Source organism: Zootermopsis nevadensis, unplaced genomic scaffold (genome assembly GCF_977971745.1).
Source record: "Zootermopsis nevadensis isolate Lab colony 2312 unplaced genomic scaffold, Znev_1.0 Znev_ptg000044l, whole genome shotgun sequence".
NCBI classification, from domain to species: domain Eukaryota; kingdom Metazoa; phylum Arthropoda; class Insecta; order Blattodea; family Termopsidae; genus Zootermopsis; species Zootermopsis nevadensis.
The window spans coordinates 148,995-176,878 of record NW_028259176.1 but is presented as its reverse complement, the minus strand read 5'-3'; the positions used below and the strand labels follow the sequence as shown (position 1 = coordinate 176,878).

The 27,884-nt window shown below is 39.0% G+C and overlaps 2 protein-coding genes and 1 long non-coding RNA gene across 25 annotated transcripts; 1 reads left to right on the top strand and 2 right to left on the bottom strand.

Annotated features, from left to right (window-relative positions):
• Positions 1 to 23,617, top strand: LOC147871678 (uncharacterized). 9 transcript variants are annotated; one of them, XM_087360439.1, is made up of 4 exons: positions 2 to 246; positions 879 to 1,084; positions 4,030 to 4,163; positions 12,322 to 12,479. In XM_087360439.1, exons 2-3 carry the CDS (start codon positions 936 to 938, stop codon positions 4,070 to 4,072), a joined length of 192 nt encoding a protein of 63 aa, XP_087216565.1. In that variant the 5' UTR covers positions 2 to 246; positions 879 to 935; the 3' UTR covers positions 4,073 to 4,163; positions 12,322 to 12,479. The 9 variants fall into 9 exon arrangements, 8 of the variants coding, with proteins under 8 accessions (XP_087216567.1, XP_087216566.1, XP_087216568.1 ...); XM_087360441.1 differs by lacking the exon at positions 12,322 to 12,479 and adding an exon at positions 22,042 to 23,617 and having other exon boundaries at positions 1 to 1,084; XM_087360440.1 differs by having other exon boundaries at positions 1 to 1,084; positions 9,757 to 12,479.
• On the bottom strand, positions 7,632 to 20,336 carry LOC147871679 (dynactin subunit 1-like). Of its 15 annotated transcripts, none has more exons than XR_015538476.1 (6): positions 19,739 to 20,331; positions 19,174 to 19,281; positions 15,868 to 16,193; positions 8,487 to 12,453; positions 8,181 to 8,221; positions 7,632 to 7,977 (listed from the first exon to the last, which is right to left on the bottom strand). XR_015538476.1 is itself a non-coding variant. In XM_087360433.1 (6 exons), exons 4-6 carry the CDS (start codon positions 15,949 to 15,951, stop codon positions 10,405 to 10,407), a joined length of 378 nt encoding a protein of 125 aa, XP_087216559.1. In that variant the 5' UTR covers positions 15,952 to 16,193; positions 18,736 to 18,833; positions 19,174 to 19,281; positions 19,739 to 20,326; the 3' UTR covers positions 7,632 to 10,404. The 15 variants fall into 15 exon arrangements, 4 of the variants coding, with proteins under 4 accessions (XP_087216559.1, XP_087216560.1, XP_087216558.1 ...); XR_015538479.1 differs by having other exon boundaries at positions 8,742 to 12,453; XM_087360433.1 differs by adding an exon at positions 18,736 to 18,833 and having other exon boundaries at positions 7,632 to 10,517; positions 12,273 to 12,453; positions 19,739 to 20,326.
• On the bottom strand, positions 23,358 to 27,787 carry LOC110840688 (uncharacterized). Its single transcript, XR_002546955.2, has 2 exons — positions 27,645 to 27,787; positions 23,358 to 26,701 (listed from the first exon to the last, which is right to left on the bottom strand). It is a non-coding gene; the product is annotated as an uncharacterized LOC110840688 (long non-coding RNA).
• Between the last annotated feature and the right edge of the window lie 97 nt (positions 27,788 to 27,884).

Genomic DNA, 27,884 nt, shown 5'->3' with positions numbered 1-27,884 from the left:
TGCATCGGCACTTGAATAGAAATAAACAGTATGGCGGCGAAAGTGGAAATCCACAAGCAAACAGGTGTAGGGAGTGCGATTAACTACCGTACACTCGGTGTGATACTGCGTGTTACGTGGCTGTGGTGTCTCGCATTTTTCTTACGTGCAGATATTTACCACTTTCTAGTTACTACTGCAAAAACTCCTTTGTCAAATGTGTGCGTGGATAGATGCTTTATTCTAAGGTGCAGTGAACATCCGAGTGTAAGTGCTTGGTCTTCGCTTATGTAATGACATTTGGTCAGGCGAGGGAATTGTTTAGGTTAACGAGGCTATGTTCTATTATAGGGCCAATGTCTAATGCTTTCGAAGTTGTTGTATTATGCAGTCTTGCACAGCCTATTAAAAATCTCTTGTGTTTTAACCGACTAAGAGGCACTTCCTGGTTTGATTGCATGCAGGCTGTATAGAAATATATTGGAGTGTAGTGACGTACAGGAATGAGGGTATGGAATAAGATACAAGATGAAAGAAATAGTAATGTTAATATTAGTAATTATAACCCGAATAAGGTTACCAATTTGAACACACGCATCAGTACGAAATAAAAACTGGCGTTTCCAAGTAAGGTTGTTTGTCGATTATCGTGCGTGACTTTTTAACATAAAGGATTCGAAGATATTGAACATTTATACTGTGCATTAGATTAGTTGGGCTGTTGCTGTTTCTATCCTCTTTTCTGGGTTGCTTTAAGTTTCGGGAAAATGTCAGAAATTCTGCCAACATGCTGATAGCAATTGTTATAATTACATTTTTATTTAAGAATTTTAGTTTCTGTTAATTTTATGCGTAGTGAAAGTGTTTGCTAAACGAGTCAAGAAATTATGAATTTCTAGTATCTCTAGACTGTGGGTAAATTGCGTGAACACTGGGACGAGACAAATTCCAAGGTGATGCAGAGGAAGACTCAGTTGGACGCCATGCTAACGGATAGTCAGCGCTACGAGAGCAAGCGGCAGGAGGTGGAAGCTTGGCTGAGTCGAATCTGGGATCTGTGGGCCACACCGCCGACGTGTTGGAGGCACAACTACGGAAACAAAAGGTAAGTAATTGAGCCCAGTTAGACGGTGCATCCTGACAGCCGAGGGAACTTAAAATAAAGCAGATCCCAATTTCACAGTGATTCTTTCCTGCACAAATAGTAGGCCTACAGTTTGTCTGACAGGGGTCGACTTGTTTTCCCGGGCTGAGTGTAGCGAGCTGCAGTCTCATGGTGGATAAAGATTTCGAAACTGAGATGTCGATACCGTCATGTTATTTATAGCTTACCCTCACACTGTGATATTATGTCAAATCAAAGAAGTGAATTTTCTTCGTTTTACAATTTGGCATCACTGAAACTGAAATATATTTCAAACGCGTCTTGTCACTGAAAAAACTCTTGTAACTCAAGTGTAACTGAAAATCTAGTTTTCCGTCTCTCACTATTGCTGTTTGAATGCCAGCCATAATTTTTTATTTTCCAACTCTTTTGAAAAGTTACCCAACCGAGAAGTGGCTGCTAAGGAACGGGGTCATCTTTAGTACTAACGATTTCGATATTGTTTTGTATAGATAATGAAATTCGTCATTATGGAATGTTTTCCGTGGAAAACAGTTTTTTTTTGAGAACTTGTAATAATGAATAAGCATGTATGTGGAAAACTGCGGCCGGAATATCTTATCTTATGATTTTATTTATTTTCCATATTTATTCTTGGATATGCTGGTCCAGAATTGTTCCTTCGACCCACGTGTTTCGGTCGACTCTCTCTTCAGAAGTGGAGGCGATCAAAGCATGAATCCAATCGATGTTTGGTGTTGGTGTTCCTTCCAAACCTTTATATATGCCCGTGACATGTTGGTGTCATCTTATCTGTTGTCAGTGACTTCAAATACAGTGATCTGCTTTCTTCTCAACCCAAACGTTTAACAATCTTAAACAAATATTTGGTACCAAAACAGTTCGGATGTAAGTAAAACACAATCCGCGTTGTTGGCCTACGACAGGATATAGTGGGTTTTGTACCACAGTCCCGGCCTTGCTTTTTTATTTCCGGATCGTGCAAGCCGTGTCAGAAAGTTCATACACCTTTGCCTGAAGCGCTCTGTCAATTCTAGTAATGTGCAGTGCCATAATTTCCGGCGAGTCGACATTTATTATATTGCTGTCGTCATCAACATCAACAAGCCTGTCATCATCGTCTCCGTAAAAATGTACTTTATGTCTCAGTGTCAGTAAACTGAAATATAGACCAATAAGTAGACCCACACTCTTAAGGACGTCTCGAAGTGCCAATATCACGAGGGTCACTCATATCGAACATGGGATCATAATTCCCATCCCATGCGGCAGTCTTCAGTTCAGAACAGCGCCCTTTTGGAACGTAACCATTTAATGAATTTAAATATTACTGAGATTTAATGTTCTCGCAGCGACGGTTATGAAGATGGCTGCCTTCTGGTTGTTGCACTGTGTAGTCTTGTAGGTAGTGACCGAGAAGTTTACTGCTTTGATTATCACCTATTACTTTTAACTCCATGAACGATTATCCTTAGTTGCCACAGGTAAATGGCGAATATTAACACATCCAGTTCCCACTCGTTGTCGTTCCCATGTTTAAATCTGACCTTGCACCTATCATACAGTCTGTGGTTTGGAGTCTGTTGGTCTTTTAATCACCACGTTCTGAGCCTCTTATTCAGCGGTTACAGCGAGATGACTGCTCGGAGCCATCGACCGGGCCGTGAAACCGATTTATCACCCGTCACAAGTGTCGAGGTTAAGAACACGTGCAACTTTACCTCTACGCTTCCGATATGTCTTCATGCCGTATCGAACAACTTTGTCTTCTGTCATTCTAACAACACTTGTGGAAGGAAGCATTGCCTGCAGTGACTGAGTAAAACCATGGAAACCTACCAGTATTGGTAGCCTGTAAGTTGGGGATGGAATCGAAGTCCTCCAAATAATAGCAAGTGAAAACGTTGTGACTGGGAAAATCCATGAAAACTTGATTTGGTTGCCTGTATTTGTGGTACTTTTCTGTGAGTTACTTGGTGTAGAAGAAAGCAGTTTAGAAGTTAACCTCAACCAATGCCATGAATGGATTAAAACCAGTAAAATGTGTGTCGATAACTCTGTTTGCCGTTAATTATTTGAGGTTATGGGATACTCTGAATATGCATTGTTTCAGTTGTACATCACGTGAATGTTTGAAGTGAAAGGGAAACAAAACAATTTTAGGATGGCACAATCCATGTGAATTTGAGAATGGCTGCAAAATGACTGTATTCTGTCGGACGTTCAGACTAAGATCCTTCACGAAGTTGTAGGATAATTGAGGGTGTATCATTTAAAATGCAGAGAACAATCATGTAATACATTTAAAAAAAATTGATCAGGAGTATGTTCATGCCATCTAAGACACTCTCCCATCCTCCCCCGTGACACGAGTCAAGGTCACCATGATTGCTCATGCCACTTGTGCGAAAGCTAGTTAGGTGTTGTCGCATGGAAATTGCTTGCCGCTGTTCATGAAGCACTTAGAGGCTTCCTGGCAAGGAACAATACATTTCTAGACTCAGAAATGTTGTCTGTGACAAATGCTTATTGAGTAACAAAATATCTGAAACTATGACCATACCAATTTCAAGCAGTGCATCAGCTTCAGCTAAGGAATGTGATTGCAAGGATTCAATTTTGTCATTATTTTGAGTGTTCTTTGCATGAAGGAATTCTTGTGAAATAATCACGGTTGCATCTTAAATGGAACATTCTGTATTTTGGAAAAAACCAAAGTGCCGATTCATGACTCTTATTCTTAATAATGTTAAATTAATTTAATTACGTTTGATTGATGTTATTACCGCCAACTTTGTTGCAATTTTCATCACATTCACAATCCATTTGTCAGACAATATGCTCTGTAAAAGTACTTAAATGAAAATAATAATAATAATAATTTGTTTATGTGAAATTAAACGGTTTTGTTTGTTTTGTTTCAGTCATATCATATGCAGAACTGCACCAGTACAAACACCATATTGAATTGTTCAATCAACTCACTCAGAAGTTAATTGCTGTCTACCAACAAGATGACAGAAACAATCAATCAGCGCTACAACAACCTAAACACAAGGTGGGTCTGTGGCTGCCATGTTTGCAGTATTTCTGATTTCTATTGTGTCCTTTAGCAATTTATCAAAAAATTTTTTTAATCTTTTATATCACTAACTAGTATTTATTTTACAGTTTACTATGCCACATGCGGTTTAAGCCCCGTGAACCAAATACAGTAGGGCACCGCATATACTGCGGGTTAGGGACCAGACCCCTGCCGAAAAGCGGATCTTTGCCTTTTTTCACTTGCAAATGCATATCAAAGCCTAATAAGATGTTTAAACTATCATATAGTAAGTGCACAATAGCGCTAGGCCTTAGAAAATGATATACAAAAATATTAAATAAATATATAGTATGTATTAACTTTGTAAAATTGCCAGAAATACAGAGCGCACAAAATCTGTAAACAGACTGAATCAGCGATGAGAAAATGGCACTGGACGCGCTTCTCTGACTCGGCTGTCGAGCGCTTTGGGCTGAGAAAGCAGGGCCCTACTGTATATGTACGTAATTGAAAAGCGCCGTATTAGCGGATCACCAAAAAAAGCGGAGCCTTACTTATAATTATGTTGTGCCGTTGTTGCTGATGTTGATCCCTTATTACTCCCATATATTTAGTTTTGTCTACATTTACATCTAGGCCCATTTCCTTGCTAGCCTGTAGGAGAGTTTCTGCATTCTTCTTTCTGGTACCCACACCATCCCCCCAGCAAATTGACATCATCAGCATAGACAAGCACTTGGAGCACACCATTCAATATGAGCCCTTCCTGATGACATGTTCTAGAGCAAAATTAAAAAGCATCGGGGATAAAGCATTCCCCTGTCTTAGGCCATTATGCACTGGGAACAGAATTCTAGTAGATACCTCATCCATACACATCTTAATTAACCCTACAAGTTTCTTTGTTAATCTAAACTCAATTAAAATGCCACAAAGTACCTCTCTTCTAACTGAGTCATAAGCCTTCTGGTAGTCCCACAAATAGTTGGTGTACTGATCCGTTATATTCCCACTTTTTCTCTAATATTTGTCAGATGCAAAGTATCTGATTAATAGTAGACATATGGCAGATTCCACATTGATCACCCCCAATAGCTTTATTCATAAATGGCGTAAACCGTACCAGAAGAATATTCAATAAAATTTTTATAAGACATTGGCAAAAGCGAGATACCTCGGAAGTTGCTGGACTGAGTTTTTGTCACCTGTTTTACGGATAGAGACAACAACTGGTTCTTTCGACTGTTGTGGTAGTACTTCCTGGTTCAAAATCGAGACTATAAGCTTACATATCTCTGAGTGCAGTGTCCTACGACCTGCATAGATTAGTTCTGCCGGAGATTTATAACGTTTTAATTTCCCAATGGCAATTTCATCTTCTTAAGGCTCAGTTCCAGGATGAAGGGCTCTGCTGTATGTACTTCAGGCTAGGAGACTGATATTATAGCACGACGCACTCTTGTGTAACTGTTCTGCCTGTATCAAGGAATAGGTAACTCGTCTTCCTTCATCTTGATACCATAGTTTTCAATATTTTCCAAAATCTATCAGAATTGACCCTTACAAAATATTTCCAGCTTCTTCTGTACTGAGGCAGAAAATCTGTTAACAGTGAAATTTAAAATTTTGTTTAATCTATTTCCTGATGAAACATGAAGTCCACCGCCACCCACCTCATGAAATGGATTTCAGTTGAAACGAATCTTGTTCCACCAGTCCTTCGTACTTGACGTCTATGCACTACTTAGCAAAATATGAAGTAGAATTAATGGCAAGATGGAAGAGAATAGAGTTGAAAGAAGTCTACAAAGTCTATCTGTTACAGGAAGAGGGAATACAAGATTTATTCAAAAGAATGACAATATTTGGAACAATACAGAGTTAAAAAGAATGGACCACACACAAACACACATCATGAAAAAGGCTTAAAAATATGGAGAGAAATGACAGACAAAGCGACAAATAGCCTACAAGATATAATTATAGAACCCAATGGAACAAACAAAAGGAATGCAAAGAACGAGGAGAAACCTTCTGAAAACAGCTCGTAAGGAATCGCGGAAAAGATTTATCAGTAACAGACAATCATAGAAGGTAAATAATAGCATACAAAACAATGAAGCATATGAATAGCACAGGAAAAGATACTGCTCAAATAGATACTATAAACCTGAAAAAATAATGTGAGCATCATAAAAAATTGTGGCATGACCCCCTATACAAGACCACAATAGAGAAAAAAAAGATACAGGTAGAAGAAGTTGATCAAATTACCATAAAAGAACTAAAATTAGTACCGGAGTAAACCGAAAACCACTCATCCAGATGGTATTAACTCTGAAGTAGCCAAGTATAAAGGAGAACCTCTCAAATTAAGACTCAGGAAAGATGCAAAATCCCTGATTAAAAAGAAAAAAATTATATCATTATTTTAAATATTGAGATAGCTAATTCTCTAAAAAGTACAGATGACTCAGTCTTCTCAACACAAGTTCAGACATACACACTCAAAGTTGTCGCTGATAAATTATTGCTAGGACAGTGCATTTGGGCAAGACAGATCGTGTATCGACGATGTTCTCGCACTAAGACAAATATTGGAAAAGAGAAAGGAGTTCAACCTGGAAACACACCTGGCCTCACAGACTATGATAAAGCATTTGATCGTGTACATAGGAACAACTTATGGAATATAATGCAATTCAACAAATGCAATAATACAGACAAGAAATCAAATTACACATGGAATACAAACAAATCAAGGAGTTAAACATGGGTGCAGCTTATCTGAAACTCCATACAACATTTATACAGATGAGGAGCCAAAATAAAAACAAGAATAAAATTAAAGGACAGAATTTGTTTAAATACAATGTTCTTCGCCGACAAACAAGTAATCTCACAAAATTTCAGAACATAGCTTACATAGGTCTGTGTTCAAACTGCACCAATTATGCTCAGAATAAGACATGAAAATATTAATTAAAACCAAAACTACAGCATTCCATGGAAAACAATCAGAACTAGAAAAGATACTCAGCTGAAATTTTACAAAGTTATGGGAAACCCCCACACTCTTATATGGCTCAGAAAATTGAATACTACATGCAAGGGATAGAAGTAGAATACAAGCCTCAGAAATGAGGTTTTTAAAAGGAGTTAAAAGGTTATAGAAAGGAACACAAAAGAAGACGCGAAGAAATCGGACAGGAACTAAAAATACAGAGTACTTCAGTAAAACTTAAAGATGACAAATTTCCCAGAGAAGCATTAAACTATCTGCCAAAGGAAGGGAGAGCCCTAGGAAGGGAGAGAACCGGAACAGGCAGCCACCTAAACTGTGAAACATGATGATGATGATAGTGATGGTAAAATACTTCCCAAGTTGCAACATACAAGGAATGTGTGCATTAAGTTCTCCAGTACTTTGAGCATTCGCTTCATGTACCCATTACATAATTTATTAATAACTAACAGTAATGAATGTATCCAAATTGTTATTATTTTAATGGTACTTTATATCAGTTATACATAACACGATGGCTACGGTGGTCTAGCGGTTAGAATGCTGGCCTTGTAATCCTGGGGTCTTGGGTTCGATTCCCGACGGTGCCCGAATTTATAACTTGTGTTGGGCAAGGCCGTGGTCTAGGCAACACGGAGTTTTCCTCCGGGGGATTCCCCGGTTTCTCCGTGGCATCTCAACAATTACTCCATTCACACACAGAAGAAGGCAATGGCAAACCACTTCTGGATCATCTGTCAAGAACGTATATGAACAGGTCCCAGTCCGAGAAAAGGATGGAAGGATCCTGTTCATATGGACCTGTCGGCAGACAGAACACTCAATAAAATATAAATATATAACACTATGTTTTGCTTCATTGTATTGTAACTTATATCTATATTCTGTTGAATTTGGTGAAATAAGTCCCGAGATATTAACTTTACTGTAAACGTCTGCAAATTAATTTAAATGCCCTACCCGAGTTGTTCAATGCACTGCTTGTAGCAGAAAATAGAACTCACCACTTGCACACTCCAAATCAGAAACTCAAAGCAGCTTCCTCCTACACAAGCAAGCACACAGGATAACCACAATGGAAAGGAAAACAGACATAGCTAGATAATTAATTATTCTAACAAGGAGGAGTTACATTTTCAAGTATATGCACACACTACTGTCAGAAAATTACACAACATGTCATATTTACATGAACTGAAACACATGCAGTGTAAGTGCAAGTATGTAGGAAACTATAAACGACGGAATGCCACCCAGATGTATGTCAGGAGGTTACTGACCTCGCTTCATCCACTTACATACAATCTCACCTTCCATTCTTTAGTAACATAGCTTCATCATCTGGTATGTGATTGGATAACAGTTCACACACTCGACGATGCCACAACATTACACATTCGAAAGTCTTGCATCAGAATTATAAAACATAGGAAAACATTTCAGTAATGATGTTGTATGTAGACAGTCCAATCCATTTCAACTACTGCTTTTTATCGATTTGGCAGTGACAAATGTTCGAAACAATATTACTATCACATATGCATTAATTATAGCGAAACACATACCTTCAGACTGCAAAGCAAATCAAGATCGTCACCATCCCTTTTGAAAGACATAACCTAATAAAAAAATTACCAATACCTCTTTCAGAACTCTCAATATCTGAAGGTGAATATTGATAAATATGCTTTTAACATAACGACAGTAATAAACTACATCTGATTTGTAAATCACTGACCAGAAATAACTCAAACACTATACACCAACCGCGATCAGCTGTGTACGCTTTCGAAGTATTTACCATATATTATGGCGCCATCTATCCGGAGCCAACATGGAACTACTATAAAACAATTAGGCAATAGCTACCACTGTCTACAGTTCTGTCGGCTAAACGAGGAACACCACAGCGAAACAATTATTTAATTTTATAAACCTGATCCTTGAAACTTATTCCGTTTATAAAAATGGTTGTAAGTGAACGGATTTCACCAATATCAGTGCACTCAAACCGACCAAGACAAAGTTTCTCAGCTGTTCCTTTAAAAAAGTATAAACATTTCAGTCAAATCAACCCAAAATCCTTAAACTGAACTGTAAATTAAATTGCTCACAAAAAAGCTTGTTTACAACTCTCATAAATAAACAAGGAAAAGTATCACGTAATAATATCAAATAGGTCTGTAGCTTTGGAGAAGTTGGATGATAGATTTCAGATTCTCACAGTGGCATGAAGATGACTTTGTCTTCTGGGATGTTGTACAATGCAGTCTAATATAAACTGACTAAATGTTTCAGAGGTGCTCTCGGCCTCTGCTATTAGGTCCTTGATGACATTAAGAGTAGAGTACATCCAGGAAGTGCTTGTTTTTATTCAATTCAAAAACTGTTATTTGCCAGTGGGTGGTCCCCAAAAACATGAAGCATACTGCAAGACCATGGACAAGTGGACTGATTGTGTTGAGATGCTAACAGATTTCAGTTGTATTTCTAGATCCCTGCCCATTTGTAAAGACCAAGTTATGAATATGTGTTAAGTTCTGTAGATAAAGCTTCATGCATTCCTAACTACATTACCAGATGGAAATAGCCTTCACGGCTCTGGAAAGTCTCTGCTTCCTACTGGGCCAGCCTTACAGTCACTGCTGTGAAAAAAGGAAACATCCACCTGCCAGGAACAGTATCTTGACGCACTTAATGACTGAGATGAGTTCAAGTTTCTCTGCAGTATCTCAAACATGAAAGACAAAAATGTGAAGCTTATAAATTGCAACTACAATTTCAGATTATAGTAATGTAATTTGGGAACTGAAAAAAGATAAGAGCATGCAGTTCTATTAGTTATTTATTTTCACTGTTAAAGATCTCAGCTGTCATTCTATTGAAACACTAGGTGTCTAATACGAATACAAATTTATGAAGCTCTTTAACATACACCAAAAATCATTCTAACCACAATAAGATTATTTTTAAAGGACTGACAGATTAGTTTAAAAGATATTCTTCTTTTTTAAACTTACTTATATTAATTGTATAAAGGTGCTCACGTATTTAGTTCAGGGAAAATGTACTGAAGAGCACTGGAAGTCTGCAGAGGAACCCAGCAAAGACGAAACAGGGAAAACATGATCATCAACATCTTGATATCCTCCCGATCAAGAACATTACAATATATTTTTTTAAATATATTTCACATAACTTACTGTCGCTGTCACAGTGGCCGCTTGGTCACTGGGACCGTGGGTTCGAATCCCACTCAAGCCATGGATGGTTTTCTGTGTTGTGCTGTCCTGTGTACAGGTAGAGGCCTTGCGATGGGACGATCCCTCGTCCAAGGAGTCCTACCGATCAAGCCAACGAAAATTTGGGACCCGCAGTGCTCAGGCACTTGAAGAACGGGTTGTATAAAAGAATAACTTACTGTCAGCTGACTAATTCATTGGAGCACACTCTTCTTGAGAAGCTAACATTACACTCAACTACATAAATAATATTAGTGACTTCATATATTTATGTAACCAAAACTAAAGAGCATGCAGAAATGCAACTTTCGCCACTGGAAGGAGATGTACTGTACGCACTAGGGCACGTGTTGCGATACAAGTTGAGCGACTTGTATCAGGGGACTTGAGACACCGATACATCCGTCAACATTGTACAGGGTGATTCAAAAAGGACTTTACAACTTTGAAAGTGTATAGAAATTTATTCAGAAGGCTTACAGAATCGGTTGAGGTGTCATTTTGTAGCAAAACAAATCAAGTTTTACCTCAAATAGTCATTTTGTTTCGATGTGATTGCCATTGGTGATACTGCAGACGTCCCACCTGAAATAAATTTCTTGCCAAACACGATCCAGCATATCCGGTGTCACTTCTGCAACTGAGGCGGTGATTCGGGCTTTGAGCTCAGTGAGATTGGCAGGTAAGGGTGGAACATACACACGATCTTTAATGAAACCCCATAAGAAAAAATCGAGAGGTGTCAAATCTGGAGAACGAGGTGGCCATGCTATCGGCCCTGTTCGACCAATCCATTTTGCAACTTCACCAGAATGACGACAACTGATTTCGAGGTGCTGTTGCAAATGGTTGGGAGTTCAATTGCGAATTTCGAGATTCAGTGAAACCAGAGACAAGATTAGTCATAACCTTGAGATATTTGGCTTCTGGGGATCCCTATACATCTCTGATGTACACATTTAAAGTCTCGAAGCAACTCATGAGTGAAGTAATGCCAGAATTGTGCCGATGTTTGAATGAAGCATTCTCTGAATGTTGTTCATTTTCGCTTCGATGATGTTTCGTGGTGTGCTATTGCCTACACAATGGATAATGGCAATTTGGAAAATTTTAACTTTTCAATGTTCTGTTACCAAGTTCCATGACCAAATTTCATGGCCAAGTGGTTAGCACTCCTGATTCATATTCAGGAAGTCATGGGCTCAAATCTCAGCCTGGAAACCAGCTATATCCTGACTGAAGCCTTTTGTGGTTTCCATTTCATCATTCATTTAAACTTCTTATAATTTGTTGATATATAGTATGAGATACTGACAGTATCATTAAATAAACCATTATTAAATAAATTCCGTGTTTCCTGCACTAGTGCTGATTTTCAACAGTTGCTCCACGTTTACTAGCTCAGGACACTAAAACTGACATCTGAATCTATTTCTTCAAGAATTCGAAAATATCTTCGGTTAGAAAAATTATGCATGTCATGCTACAAGCAACAGGTTAATATAAACCTAAGACATACACAAATATTTTTTCTGTAATACACTATGTCCAGAATATAATTAATGTAATTAAAATTATCTGAGAAGGATGAGAGGACCTTATGCATAAATTTACAAAAATGTTGTGCAAATATAATCAACATAATAAGACTGCAAAGCCATAATCAAGTCTACACAAGTTCAGCAAGTGGTAATCACTTGGACAAGTTTTAGTACACACACACACACATCACTGCACAGAGGATAATAGGAGCTGTCACAAAGTATAATATCGCTTTTATAATACTACAGTGTTTGAATCTATATCTGTACACAAATACCTATCAAGAGACTCTTAAAATAAATGCATGCATACCTTTCAATGTTTCAATTTTCTCTAGTAAGTCTCTCACTTCACATTTCAGATTCTCAATTTCCTGCTGATTCTGCAAATTGCTAAGCTTCTCTTCGACTATGTTAGAACCAGAAGATGCACCAGGAGACATCATTGCTTGGCCTGGAATATACTGTGGCTTCAGTGTTTCCACAAATCCTGTCTGAAAATAAAAAATATATATATATATATATATATATACTTCCCTTTACAGAACCTCAAATATGATATCACAATTTTCCTTACAAATATTGTGACAAAGTAAGAATTTTACAGTCTAATGTTACTTTTGCTTCACCATGGGACTGTTTCCTTTAGATAAAGACCACTGTCCAATCTATTTCACAAGCCACTTGAGTTCCCATTTTCAAGTAAAAGAAAGATTACATAGTAAGATCAGTAAAAAGAATTAGATTTATCTAATTGGTTCAACAAAGAACGAACCAATGTTAAGCTACAAGCTTCTTCTACTGGCCATCATCCTTGTTATTTTCTGCTGTGTAATGGACCACAAACCTCAAATGGAACCTTTCATCATTGCAGAGGCACGAAGTTGCTATGAAGATTGATAATCATAATTAGAGACATTATAACCACAATACACAGCCTAATACCTTACACAAATTTTAACATTCCAAACAAACATGGCAAAGCAACTTAACTCCACTGTCATGTCTGAACTAGTGAGAAAGGGAGAGGAAATGAAGGTCAATGGGTTATATGCATGTATGAAACAAAACAAGACTTGTTCATCTCCAGATACTTTAAGTCTGCAGATGGCAAAGGACTGCTCAAAACACCAAGTAGTTTGGCTAAATGTTCATGTTGTCCACTTGTGTTTGGGAGGCATTCTGGTTCAAGTATCACTTATGGCACTCTCAGGTTTTCCATAGTTTCCCTCAGTCCAGTAAGTAAAATTCTGGAACAGTACTTTTCAATAGTCAATAATCACTTTACCATTCTTTCCAGTTTATTGCTCGTATTCATTCTGCCATCTCTGCTTAACATCATTAAACAGTGTAAGAACCAACCAGTTTCTAACAAAGCTTTAGAGTAATATTAGCCAAACAATTTTTTCTGATGCATATCAACATGATGTTTTCTATCCAGTATATTTCAAAGTGTGATATAAAACATATCTGTGTAAAGGCAAAGTTGCCTCTGTTCCAATCCACCACATGTGAAGATGTAGTGGATATGGAAGTAAAGATCTACAGACTAGACCTCAGCACTACGTGGAACGAGTGGTCAGCTGTATGTTTTGACTGTTTTATACCAGAGAAAAGAGCCCCAGGTATCAAGAGACTGGAGACTGGGTGGAATGTTGTGGCAAAGAGAAGAATCCCTGCCCCTACAAGGAACTGAACCCCCAGTTTCCATTCAGCAGCCATCAGCACCATATAAAGGAACATTTATAACAACATCAAATTAAATGCAAGCTACCATGTCGTAACAAGTCATGATCAACTTGAAAAAAGAAACAAAATGAAAACAAAATACTAATGTATCAATTAGTGTAAATCACATGAAGCTGCATACCATACGGCTAATGTATTCATGTCAAAAACTTCTCAAACTTCTCAATTAGCAGTGAGTGGCATTAACGATGGAGCCATAAATGAAGGCAAATTCACTTCTGCTCATGCTCAATAACAAGTCTCTGTGGTATACAGATTGATCAAAGGACACTGCATTACAAGCAGAGAAGAAAGTAACACTTACACACAGTACAGTCAAGATCATATAAGAAGTGCATTATCTTTCTGCAGTCCCACATTAAAACTTGCAACAAAGTGTTGTTAATTTTGATGGAAACTCTTGCTAAGTCTTCATCATTGCTGTAGGACAATATCCTGCCCCATTTTAACCCTCTCATAGCTTAAATACTCACCTTATTGATCCAAAAACATATGCGATTTTTTCCTGTATCTTAGAGACGTGGTGGAATCTGTAATGAACCCTCTGATGTTTCAGTAAATGTTCCAAGCAAGATGGTGTACCACTGACACTCTAGGCTGGCATTCATTTGGAACTTAGCTGAGTTACAAGCTGACCTGATTGAGGATTTTCAAGGTTTTCCTCAGTCCCTAAAGGCAAATGCCTGGAGAAAATCTCGAAACAAGCCACAACTATTTCCTTCCAAGTTCTTACCTATTCACTACTCATGGCCATTTTCACATCTCATCTGATGCTGCATAACATATGCATTTGAAACAGCATTGTTAAAGAAGGTAATAACCAACACTCATTTCAAGTCTGCAAATTACAGCTGGAATGTCAAAATGGAAAATCTTTTAAAGAAGGAACCTGAAGGAACAATTTATGTAACTTAATAGGATGGCGTGGTCTATAATGTGTGAAACAAGAACATACAGCACATACGCAGAGAAAAGAAAAATACTTTCTGTGCATTCAAGTTGATGAATGTAGATTGGAGCACTCAGTTCATATTCTGAATACACAGCGTTTGTTACAGTAAACAAGGAACGAAGAAGAAACATATCACCAAGAAAGAAATCAAGCAAAAGAAAGACAGAAACAATTTTAATTCACGAAAACTAACAGAGAGAAAAAGCACAATTACTTGTTCCTCCCCAAAGCTAGCTTCGGCCAACATTCGTAATCTTTTCGAAGCCTGCTTTAGGGCTACATGAACCTGCTTAGAGGATGTAGAGAATTTCTGAAACATAAAATAGCATCTGCAACAGTTTGGAAAAGATGATGAAGATCACGTATGTTATGATACTGAATGCTACAACAGAAGACACACCACATCTATACAAACTGACAACACCAGTACTAAGTTCCATACAGACAAAATACCACAATACACAACACATAAAAACACAGTAGTTAAGGTTTTGGATGACCAAATTTCATACCACAGACCAATGTACAAATAAGAAATTATGGGAAGAACTTACAATGCCTACTTTCTAATGCCTCGATATATACGGTGAGGTCAATAAGAGACAAAAATTAATAATTATAAAATATAGCAAACTAAAGATAAATTGCACATCATTCTCAGTTAGCAAATTAAAACACTCATTTTTGTCACATCTGTGCTTACATCTCTGAAGTGGTCTCTTCCTTTCAGATTTTCCAATTAGAATTTTGTACCCAAAGCATACTACATGTTCAACCCATCTCACACTCCTTGATTTCATTGCCCTTTGCTTCATAACACCCATAAATTCTAGAAGTAAAATTCCAATCATCTATCTATTATCCATAGTGTTAACATTTACAGAATAGACATTGACACCTTCCATTTCACAAGAACCCAGAACGGGCGGTCACACCATGTAACAAGCTCTCGCAAACTAAATAAAACCATATCAACATCATAATAGTTACTGTAATTTTCCAAACAAAAAAATCTTCAACAGCCCCAGTTTGCATGACTTTTCAAACACCACGTAAGAAGCAAACATGTGGAATGGAAATTCACGATGACCGCATAAAAAACTTGTCACATTGAAACACGTCTGGTCTACGAGCTACTACAGACAGACAAGCCACTATTCTTACAGTGCCTGAAGCCAACAGATGCGGGACTGGAACCACTGCGTACCCTTTGATCGATGTGCAGACCGTCAATCAACTCCAACTGAAGTGTCCGCTGTCCGTCGAGGTTCGTCTCAGCTTCTACAGTCATAATGCTATCTGGAGGTCAGGGTTCAGTGACTTCCTTGCAAATAGCGTAACTGTCGATCCGCTGTCCCACTTGTTCACTCAGAAAAATTACGGCTTGCTGCCTACAGAGTGGGAGACTGTAGGAATCATTTGGTACAAACCAATATGAGCTCGTCTGCGTTTCTTCTTCAGCATCACGTACATATTAGTCGGGCTGATGGACTGGTTCAGCATGTCCGTGAGATCTTGTGACAGACTACGCATCTAAGATAACGAAAAGTTTGACATGTTTAGAATGTTTCATACCATACAAACAAAAAATTATGTTCACAACTGGCATTCAATATTTACGTGTAAGGACTGAAGTCAATCATACGAGGTGCGATCGGAAAGTTTCAAGACTGCGCCTATAAAAACCTGTACACTTATCTCAGGTATTAAATTCATCCATCACCCTCGAAGTAGTTCCCCTGGGAGTGAACACAACGATCCCAGCGCCGCTGCCAAGCCTGGAAGCATCCCTGGAAATCTTTCTTTGTCAGCCTGTCAAGCACCATCTGCGATTCTGCCTGAATCTCTTCTATCGTCTCAAATCTCCTTCCCTTTAGCTGAATTTTCATCTATGGGAAGAGGAAGAAGTCACACGGAGCTAAATCCGGCGAATAAGGAGGGTGCGGGATGACGGCCATGGTGTTTGAGGCCAAAAACTACCGAACTTTGAGGGCGGTGTGTGCTGGCGCGTTGTCATGATGCAGCAGCCAGTTGTGGTTGCGCCACTTTGCCGGCCGCTTCCATCTCACATCTTCACGCAACTTCCTCAGGACCCCACAGTAAAATTCAGCATTGACCGTCTGACCTGCAGAAAGAAACTCCCTATGGACGATCCCCTCCAGGTCGAAAAAACAGATCAGCATTGACTTCACATTGCTCTTGACCTGTCTTGCCTTCTTCGGTCGTAGTGACGATGGGCTCTTCCATTGTGAAGATTGCTGCTTCGTTTCCGGATTGTACCCGTAAACCCAGCTTTCATCACCTGTGATAACCTTAGAAAGGAAGTTGGGGTCGGTTCTTGCAAGATCTTTGAGCTCCTGACAAACGAGAAGTCGATTCTGCTTCTGGTCCTCAGACAGGATGCGTCGCATGTGGAGTTCTTCCTTTAGAATCAGCTGACAGGTCCCATAGCCTATCCCAACAATGTCGCACAAGTCGTTGATGGTACGACGTCGATCTTCGTGAATGGCCTACTGAATCTTCGTAACATTTTCGGGCGTTGTGCTCGAAGATGGTCGTCCAGAACGCTCGTCATCATCGACAGAGGTTCGGCCATTTTTAAAACGTGAATGCCACTCAAACGTTTGTGCACGACCCATTGCGGACTCCCCAAATGCTTGCTTTAGCATTTCATAGATTTCCGTAGCCGTTTTGGCGAGTCTTTGGCAAAATTTGATGCACACTCTTTGTTCATGAAAATCCGCCATTCCGAAATCGCAGGAGGGTCGGTTTAATGAACTACCAAAACGCCCGTAACTAAGAAACAAATGCTAATTCGATGATGCCAGCTGCCACACTGATTCACTATGAATATAGGCCGCACCCCCTAGCGGCAGAAGCTCGTACTACATCCGGTTCGCCCTCTATTGACACAGTCTGGAAACTTTCCGATCGCACCTCGTAGAAGATCAAAGAATTATTGATGGTCGAAAATATATCTCAGTTGTAAGTCTCAAGCACAAAGTGCCTCAGGTAACCTGCTCTTGAACAAACAACTGAATCAATAAACTCACACACCCTCTATGCCATTATACATAGCGAGAAACATTTAGAGCACAGAAGGATATACAGCAAGAACACACAAAACACCTGCAATCAGTGTTCCTCTCTCAGAGTGAGAGACCATGTTTCGCACCCATATAAAACAACAGACAAAATTATTTTGTATATTTTGATCTTCAGGTTCTTAGAAACCAGACGGGAAGACAAAATATTATGAATTGAGAAGTAGCAAGCTGGAACTTTGAATAAGAAAGAAAAAGATAATTATAAACGGTGAGTTGAGATATATGCATGAGGAAATTGCCCTTTAGTGTTTTAAACCGCTTAAAAATAGCAGCTGCTCTTCAAATCATGACAGAAACAGATAATTTCCTTCATGAGAAATAAAAGTGATAAGACAAAATTGAAATGGCTGGTAAAATTTTCAAGATTGATCCTTCAATGCTATTTGATATACACAGCATGCCTGGCGTTTGATCACGTGTCACTGTCGCACGCCCAGCGTAACTGAAATTTCCAACTAGTCTCGTAATATCAATTTTTTCAAATAACAGGGGAAACTATAAGCTTTCACGTTATATTTAACTGGTCACACTTTTACCAGATGACCGTCTTCTAGTTTGTTGAACCATACAGTCTACTAGAAAATGATTTTTCAGAGGAGCTTACAGCCCCGATCATCACGGTGATGAGTGAGGTGAGCGGTCAGGTTTATTGCCGAGGACTGTGACTCCAGTATAATCTGGATTAGAGACGATACCCCAGAAGAGCCATGACAAGTTAGAAATGAAAACTGTCTGCTCGTATCAGGAGTCAAACCCCAGATGTCCAATAAATCCTGCACTGATTAAGGTATCGTGGCTCTGAAAGGAGAAATACCGAATAAAGTTCAGATGAATGCTGTTTCCACTTTGCTTCTGATCCAACTCCATGCACGACACAGGCGGTATGACAATCCTGTAAACTTCACGCTTTCATTAAATGTTGCAAATCTAACATATTATCCCCAGGAAAATAATCTTGGGTACTCAACAGATAGGAGGCTGGGTGGATCCCAGAGTTGACATAGATCCAGATGCTGGAAGAAAAATCCTTTGTCCTTGCTGGTGATCAAACTCCAGTCATCCAGTCCTTAATCAGAAACTTTAGCGAGAGACCACATTTAATACACAAAAATAGTGCCTTAAGCATAAACAAAAGGCAATCGTAGAATTGATCTTACCAAAGCAGACTGCAAAGACATGTGTTTAAGTGAAATGGCTCAAATAAGGACTAAAAGAATGATATTTTAAACATAGGAACATAGTTCAAAACAGCTTTTTTAAAATCACTTTGTTAGTATTTTCTCCTTAAATGCTTTTACAGTACCTACTCTAAGGAGATACCTTAAATTACAATTTATCTTTGATTCAGGTAAATTCAGAATTTTAGATCTACAATATTCCAAATAAATGTTCTTGAGATTTATTACCTGAAAAATACTCTCAAAGTTTCTGTATGCTTCAACCATCTTCTTGTGGTGTCATTTCATCTGCACAGCTATTCTTCTCTGCGAGTGTCCAGGTTCCTCCGTCGACCGCTAAAAGATGAGCAAGACATTACACCTCTTACTATGACATGAACAAAGGATTATATAAGTGACACTTTCAACTTCATGGAACAAAGTGCATGAACAAACATAGTGGTGTAATACATTTATTTTGTTTTGAGAAAATTCAAAGAAATAAAGATAAATTAATGTCTTAGAAAAACTGAATGATCTAAATAATTTAGACATGCTCAGATGTCCAAATTTTGCCACAAAATGAAGAGTAGCTAACACAAATGTGACACCAAATAGAGTACAAGGTCTGATTTATCTCTCCCCAATGTATAACTGGTTTTATTCACACAAGTAAATTCCCTTAGCGCAACTGGAATCCAAAAATTACTGTTAGCACTATGACACACTTTAATGAAGGTCAGTCATAAGGTCTAAACCTTAAGCAAAGCCAACATCTTCCATACTATATACTTCATAACCCTTTTGTTCTCACCTTACAGTACAGGTTATGGAACTTGATCTTCGAAGTCCAGAATGGGATTTCATCCCACACACATGCTTCTCAGTGGTTATACTCAGTAAATTTTAAGAAACCTGCATCGTAATTTGCATTTCTACCCACCTTCCACATTCAGTTCATTCATTAACGACAAAATACACGACCATGAACACACACAACATTATAACTTACAGTGTCGAAGTTTTCTGTAGCATTCTCTAATGTATAGTAAGGATGAGGAATCAACTTATTGCAAAGGATATATTTCCCAATTTCTGTTACAATTTTAGAGCATGAAGTTGGGGTAAGTGTTTCGTCTGTATTACAGTGTATGAAAACAGGCTTCGCCAATCGACTCCGATTTGCAATGTTGTAAGATAACCTTTCACTTTTTAATTTTCCTTCCATTCTGAAAATATATAGTTAGCCCTTCAATTCAACTTTATCAGGCCAATGCAATGATAGTATCCAACCACACACACACACACACACTGTATTCTTTTTTACAAATAGAAGTTATTTTTTTCAATTTTAATTTAAAACAGATCACGAGGAAACAAATACAACCAAAAATAATTTCCGACCAAAGACGTCATACTTACCGTCCTGCCATCTATTGTTGATACAACACAACAGCGCCGGGTTCTTGACACTCGTACTCAGTCGATAAGAATGTTTACTGTTGAGTCTACTTCTGCACGCTCAATTATTTTTACATATGATAACGGTGTGAAGTTTGTCGCTGAACTGATACAATCTGGTGGAATACACAGCATGTAAAAAGCTCCGTTAACGCAATTCTGAAAATACAGACAGGGAGATGATGGAGGCAGCAAGCACCTCTGAAACGTCGGCAAACTTCTAACATACTTTAAGACACGATGCCCCAAAAGACAGAAATCTTCACATAAGCCGCATTGAGAACTTGAATTCGAAAAGTACAATTTCTAAACACGAAATTTATCTTTGTTATAAGATATTCCTGCGGGTGGCCACACACGCTCCGCTGTGCCGGAAGGTTGGCCTTCACAGAAGAAACCCACAAGAGGTTTTGAAGTTTTACACTTCACTTTATCGTTTCGTGACGTCATTACTGTTGTGTTCTACTTCATGTCGTGTTAACTCGGTCGGGAGAGCGCAGAAACCTTCACACAAATTGGTAACAGCTTGCATGGTAGGTTCAAATGTTTGTTATACAAACGTTTGAGTTCCTTTAAAATTTCTTTACGAATTTCTTACAGGTTAGTAACAATAATACTAGCGGTCGAGACTTCAAACTCATTGACTTAACTATCGAATATCGAATCTTCTGGATTAGGGAATTTCCAGATCGATTTATGCTCCCAAAACCAATCCGTTATCTATTGTTTGACGTTTAACATTTATTTCCTTAACAAACCCAGTTAATATCCTAATGCTAGCACGTATGGATCATGTCCATGACCTGATTAATAAGTGAGGCAAGCAATAACTTAGATCTTTATGGCTTATGTATCTGTTTGTGAAAGGCTTGAATAAGAATGTTGTTATTCGCTGATTATAACTTGAAGCCCCAACCGAATAAATTAGAAAATATTAAAAGGAAATTTACCAGTTTGCGCAATTACCGGTTTTCTTCAGTTTAAAATCACACGTACATTTGAATTGATTTTAACTACTTTAAATTTCAGAGCACTTTATTCCTTATTATTTGTTATTAATGTATTTAAGGGCAAAATAAATTGTAATTCCATCATGGACGCTGTTGGTATTCGTGTGACGTCAGGATAAATAAGAAAATTTTCTACTTTTAGTGTGTGCAGTGCTCTTAGACATAGTTCTTCAGCCAGGTGTCATTACTGCAAATGACATATGTAAATCTTTGGACGTATTTCGCATAAACATTATTTCTTTTGAGGGCACTTTCTCAATAAGAGAAATGATCTAGAGAGTGGTCTTGCTTGGTTATTTGTTTTAATTCGATTATCGCTTCTATGTTCTTTCCTTGTATTGTTTTAGTATTTCTTAGTGTTTTACATGTATATTAGTGTTTACATTGGTAGTTTATTTGTTTTTGTATTTAATTTGTATTTTTTGTCAGATTTATCAACACATTTTAATATTTTAGGTCTCTTAATTAAATACTTGTGCAATGAAAACGGATAGAACAGGAAGCGAAAGGAATTTTTGAGTAGGCCCTGGCTTCCGCAATAAGAGATGTAATAGCTAATGGAGGAGGTAAGCCATGCCTTTTCTTGCCATAAATAAGGCAGTCATTAATTTTAGTGTCTGTCCATGTATTATTTACTTTGTTCCAGCTCCTTCAGTCCTTGAGAATCTAACAGTGCGCCCAACGAGGGAAAAAATTTCCATGCATTTTATTGGAACACGACGTTTCGTTACCGTGTTCGCGACATCCCGCCATAGACCCTGTCCTGAGCCACGTGAATTTAGTCAACGTCCTCACATGCTTTATGATGCTGTTTAATGTTATCCTTGCATCTACTCCTTCGTCTTCCGAGTGTCCTCTTTCAACTTTGCTTGTCTTTAAACAGACGATGAAGCTCATAATAAGTGAATGATCGAATGAGCCCTCTTGCGTCTGTCTGTGCCTCGGAGGGTGTGCCGACATAGAAAGGACAGGGTATAATCTCATTCTCATATTTATTCGGCGCATTTCGGCTGACGAGGTCGAAGTTTGTCGGTCGTTTCTGCGAGAAGGTGAGGGGAATTGTAAACCAGAACGTCGCGTCGATCAGCAGTCGAAAGGCCGGATGAGCTTCTGAGGGAACGAACCTCGGCCTGGTGCCACGCCCCCAATTAACACGCGTCACAATTTATTAAGTTGGCTCGACTCACGTCTTCAGGCGATTGGCTGGCGGTGTTATACTCGCAATGAGAACCAGTTCCCTGGTACGGCTAGACGCAGATTGTGGTATAATATTAAAATGGAGCGTAAATAAATAAGGTCTTACGTGGAATCATCTGGCGCAGAACAAGGACGGGTGGCAGCCATTAGGAACAAAATAGCAAGCCTTCGGTTCGGTGATGAGCGGGAAATACTTTTGGCACGAATGGCGACACATGGACGTTTCAGTGACTTTATCGTCTGTCTGTTACGAGATCGTTAAAATATGCGGAATAGTTCAAAGTGCAATGCGCTCGCTTCCCGGCTTCCAGCATGAAATGCGAAGACACAGGAAAGCTGATTCTACTGTTTTGTGGAGCCACACGTCGTCTGGTGGTGAGTCTGAAAGTGACAGTTGCCTTGAACTTACCAATGAATTCACTGTACATTGCTAATAAGACACAGAGACAGTCAGAAATTAAGTAGTTCATTGTAGAATCATCTAAATATCGCAAGAAGTGGTTAGTAATATTTTTAATAATGATCCCCGACAGGGGCAAAGGATTTTTCGTCTAGCCTCTGGGGCCCACCCGGCCTCCTATCCAGTGGGTCCTCCCCCGGGGGTAAAGCGCGACCGTGTCGTATCCCTGGCAGGGACTCCATGGGCCCCGGACTCCCCGCGTCAGGATACGAACTGTAGTTTAGCCGAGCAGTTGCTAATTTGATCAGATGGCCTCGACGCTACTGAGCAAGGCAGCGTTTAAGGGCGAAAGCACAAGAACAATCTTCAATCGATTCCTTTATTACGAATGAGATTAAAATGAAGAAGGTTGCACAGATTTACTTGTGCTGAGACTCCTGGATATGCCTTGAGTTCCCCATTTGATTACCGCTGTCACATTTTTCTATTACTCTGTTTGTACCTTAACTAAATTCAAGTTCCTAGTTTTGTGTATTTTGTGGTAATATTTTGTACTTATTCATTAAAATACATAAATGTACCTTACAAAGTACCATGAATAAATAAATACATCTGTTAACTGAAACCATCGTCTGTTCCTTCACGACATTTGAAAAGGTTGGTACTTCCCTAAGGAACATGGCATAATTACCCGGTATATCGGGGCAACTCAGCAAAATGTACTTTTTGCAATTTTTTTAAAATATCACACGCAGATCAGAAATCGATACAAAATTCTCAGTGTGTTGGCTTCCAAATGACGATTTTCTAAATGACGTTCATGAAGCAAAACATTTAATCTTCCCCTGAAGACGGTTTCGTAACTCGAAACATGTCGCCACAAGTGGATTCATTTAATACAAGACGCAAGGCGAAACTGTTGTGTGTTGATGAATGGTAATATTTTAGATAAAATTAAACGTCTGTAAAATAATTAATTTCAAAAAGACTTCTTGAGCAGAAAATAACGAGGAGAAATAATTTCCCCTTTTTCGCTGCAAACAATATTTCTCTTTATTTGATTTTTTGTAGTTCCTACATCAATTCCTAGTTTTCTACATAATTTTCGTAAGGAAAGAAATTAAAATGAATGTGTTCATCGTGGTTGTAATAAACTGCAAACTACTGATTTTCCTGTGCCAGTCCAGGTTCGTAGTTCGATTCTCTGACGGGCTGAACCTTGAGATGAGGGGTAAACCAGGCTTTGGCATGTTAATCCGTTTTATACAAACGAAGTTCGCGTGATGAGATTATATTTGGAACGCCTTACTTCCTCCAAATGTGATTGATTTTATGAATTTTGGCATTGATTAATGTATTAAATTTGAAGAGAGTAGCGACAATCAGTTTCTTGAACGTCTTTCCTCGAGAGCTTCCGTGACACTCACAAAGCTTTCGCCTCGTAAAAGTTGTTTACGAGGCAAAAACTTAAGCCTTTCCAGATATAGAATGACGTTTGCCCTAGAGCAGTCTCCTCACTGCGATTGGGACCAATGAAATTCGAATGTGGCTTTTCGGAGCGTTTCCGACGTTTTGGGGGACGAATCGGATCGCCGCATTCAATTAAAAATTTAGGACCAGTTACTGTGATAGCGCGCTTGTGTTGTGTTGGACTTCAAGTCGTACATAAACAGCCGATTCATTGCACAGCCTGAATATCAACATAATTGTGTCTTTGCATCAGTGCGTCTCAATTCGTGAATAAATTGAGTGATTTCAACAACTGTGTCGTCAAGAATTGCACCAGCTCAGCGACTTCGCTGCCCTCCCGCGAGCGCCGCTCCAATTAAGGCCTCTCCGTTTATTACCTGAGAGTCGGAGATCCTCGCCTACCGACTGATCCTATGTCAGGGTATCCTGAGAAAACCTTTAACCCTCTCCACGCACCAAAGTAAGAAACGTTGTAACCACACCAGCGCCAGCCTAGCTACTGGGGTTGAACCCGTGGCTACATCAGCAGAAGGACGAGTGTGTGTGGAAGGACGGTTATTTTCCAAACCAACATTTTCTTGCGTTTCTCCTCCATCGATTTGTCTCTGTGCTTGTAGGCGTAATCCCTTGCATTCGGTAGGTTCTCGATGACACAAGTCGACATCTGAAATCTACGAACATTCATGTCTGCCGCCTTGTGCTTGCAATTTGAAATGTTAAAAGTGAAAACAAACAATCTTCTATCTTCCATCCGTATTATCTATACTCAAGTCAATTTTTATCACATTTCTCTGACAAAATTACAGAAAATATGTATGGGGTTCTAAAATATCAGAGATTTCAATATAGAATAAGAATAAAAGAATTATCTTTGGGAGTCGTAAAATGTTTTGCCCTAAAAATATCCATGTCTGATGGGCTGGCTCTGCCTTTGGGTTTAATGGGAAACTGCTTGAAGCTAAGGGCACAGCTTCCACCGAAATGTCGTTGCTTGTATTTTGTTTCCAGAAAACCTTAACAAAAGTTCCCCGAATCGGAATTCAATGCACGATTGCCACACAATATTTCAGAACAGTTCCCACGTGATCTTTCTTTTGCTCATGCGCATAGAACAACGGCCAACGCACTATTATAACGTAATACATTTTATTACATCGAAGTGGAGGGAGAGGTTATGACTATTTTAAGACGCTGTCACATGACTTGTGTTCTGCGCTAACTACGTTTGGTACATTTCATTAAGCCATTAGCTTAGGTCAGAATAATAAATTTAATTACACGCTTTCTTTGGAGAGATAAACGTGTCTTGTTTGAGACATGAACCCTTGACAATATTTCCCTCTAAAAATTGTTCTGGAGAGGTTCTGTTGGACGTAAGACAAACAAAAGCCAAAATAAAATGAATTTCTGTGGGATTTCTGGCTCTTCTTCAAACACTTATGAAGAAATTTGTATTCTGAGATGTTTTTGGAGCTGCTTACTAACTCCGTCAACAGATGACAGGAGACTGCGTGGTCAAACACGCCAAGAGACAGCCATTTTAAAATAAACGTCCATCAGAAATGGGAACATGATATGGATAGGCGTCGTTAAACCTGAAGGCCTAACACTTTGACGAAAGGCGAAGATTATGGCGATGCTGATGTGCTTAAAACCAGACACTTCCTGCCCAAGAGAGTGCCACTGATCAAGGAAACTTAGTCCAAGAGCTTCTTATTAATGCAGTCACAGCTTACGTCTGATTAGCATTTCCTAGTCATTCGCCCTCTGATTTAACCAATCAGCTTGACCGCAACGTCGCCCTGCCTGCTCTCATTCTACCCCTCTCAGCCACCTTTCGCGCGTTTATTCAAGGCCCTGAGTAAGCAGTAAGAACCTCTGAAACGTCGGTCACTACATGGCGCAGCATCCGCAAGATCGCGGATATTTGACCGGAAATATTTTACTTCCGAGAGCTTTTCGAAAGCAACAGTTTGTGATTATACAGCTCTGAACAACCAAACAAAGAATCAAACAAACAAAGAGACAAACCATTGATCTTCCTTGTCATCGAAATATGCGACGTGGGATTCTAATTTAGTCATCTTATAATAATAACTGATGGCGAAGATCGTGTCGTCCATCACTTCTGCGTGGAGTTCATCGTAATAGAAGTTCATGGCAGGGATCTCGGTCCACGTGTTTTCTGTAGGGTCGTACTTTTCGGTATAGAGCTGGGTTGATTCTCCGACGTGTCCTCCTGCACACACACATTCCGTAAAAGGTCACAGGATATAAAAAAAAGGTGCCAAAGGGAAGTTATTCTAACCCCACTCAGCGGGGCCCTTCTTGATATTCATTACTCTGTCAAGTGGCCACGAAATGTTTGGCTTTTATGGAGCCACAAGATTCATTACCTTATTCACATAAGTCGGTAGTTGAACCCCTCCCACATACTCTAGTTCCTTAAAAACATTTTAATATTATCCTTCCTTTTACGCCAATGTATCACAAGTGGTATCTTCTCTTCAAGATTACCAATTACAAATTTCTAGATGTTAGTATTTCCAGTAACTTCGATGCTTCACACTCCGGCCGTCTTACAAACGGATTTACGCTCTTAAAATTGGTAATTCCGTAAAAGGAACGAATGAATTAAATACAACAAAGAAAATTCATTCCCTCTTGCATTGTCAGTTTTTGTACCAGGAACAGCTACAATTTTATTTTCGTCCTTGTAGCATCAGGAAATTGCGCCTGACATCTGTTGTCTACTTCATGAAACTGCGTGAGAAAGTAGCCTTCAAAAACAATATAAGATGGCGTTACAGTAACAAGTGACGAAAATCAAAGACTGCGAAGGAACTGCTTTGGGGATAACAGCGGCAAACTGAAATTTCCTTGCTACAAGAACAAAATATTTACCTGTAAAACTGGTACTCTGTGAAAAATGGGGCTTACGTTACTTTGGATACCACAAGAGATTATAAAATGTTAGTTAGTTAGTTAAGTGTTCTTTGTGGAGAATGTAATCGAAACCACGAATCGCGGTTAAAATTAAGGCCAAACAAACTCTGTAATGACAGGAGAAAAATTCTGTTCATAAAATCTCAGTCACTCTAAAAAACCATGAAAACATTTCACAATAGCAAGTTCTGTCAGGAGGATAGAGGAGCATCACTCAGAATGTCCAGAGTTCTCACCTAGGGCGTACAGACAGCCGTGGAACTCGACGCAAGAAAGAAACCAACGTTCAGAGTGCATTGGTCCAACGAACGTCCATCGGTTTGTGTCCGGGTCATAAACTTCCACCGAGTTTAGATAATTGGAAGGATAAAATCCACCAGCGACGTACATTTTGTCTGTAAAAAGAAATTATGACACAAACTGTACACACATTTGGTGTAGGGAGAGGCGTTAAACTGCTCCGTGCAGAGCACAGA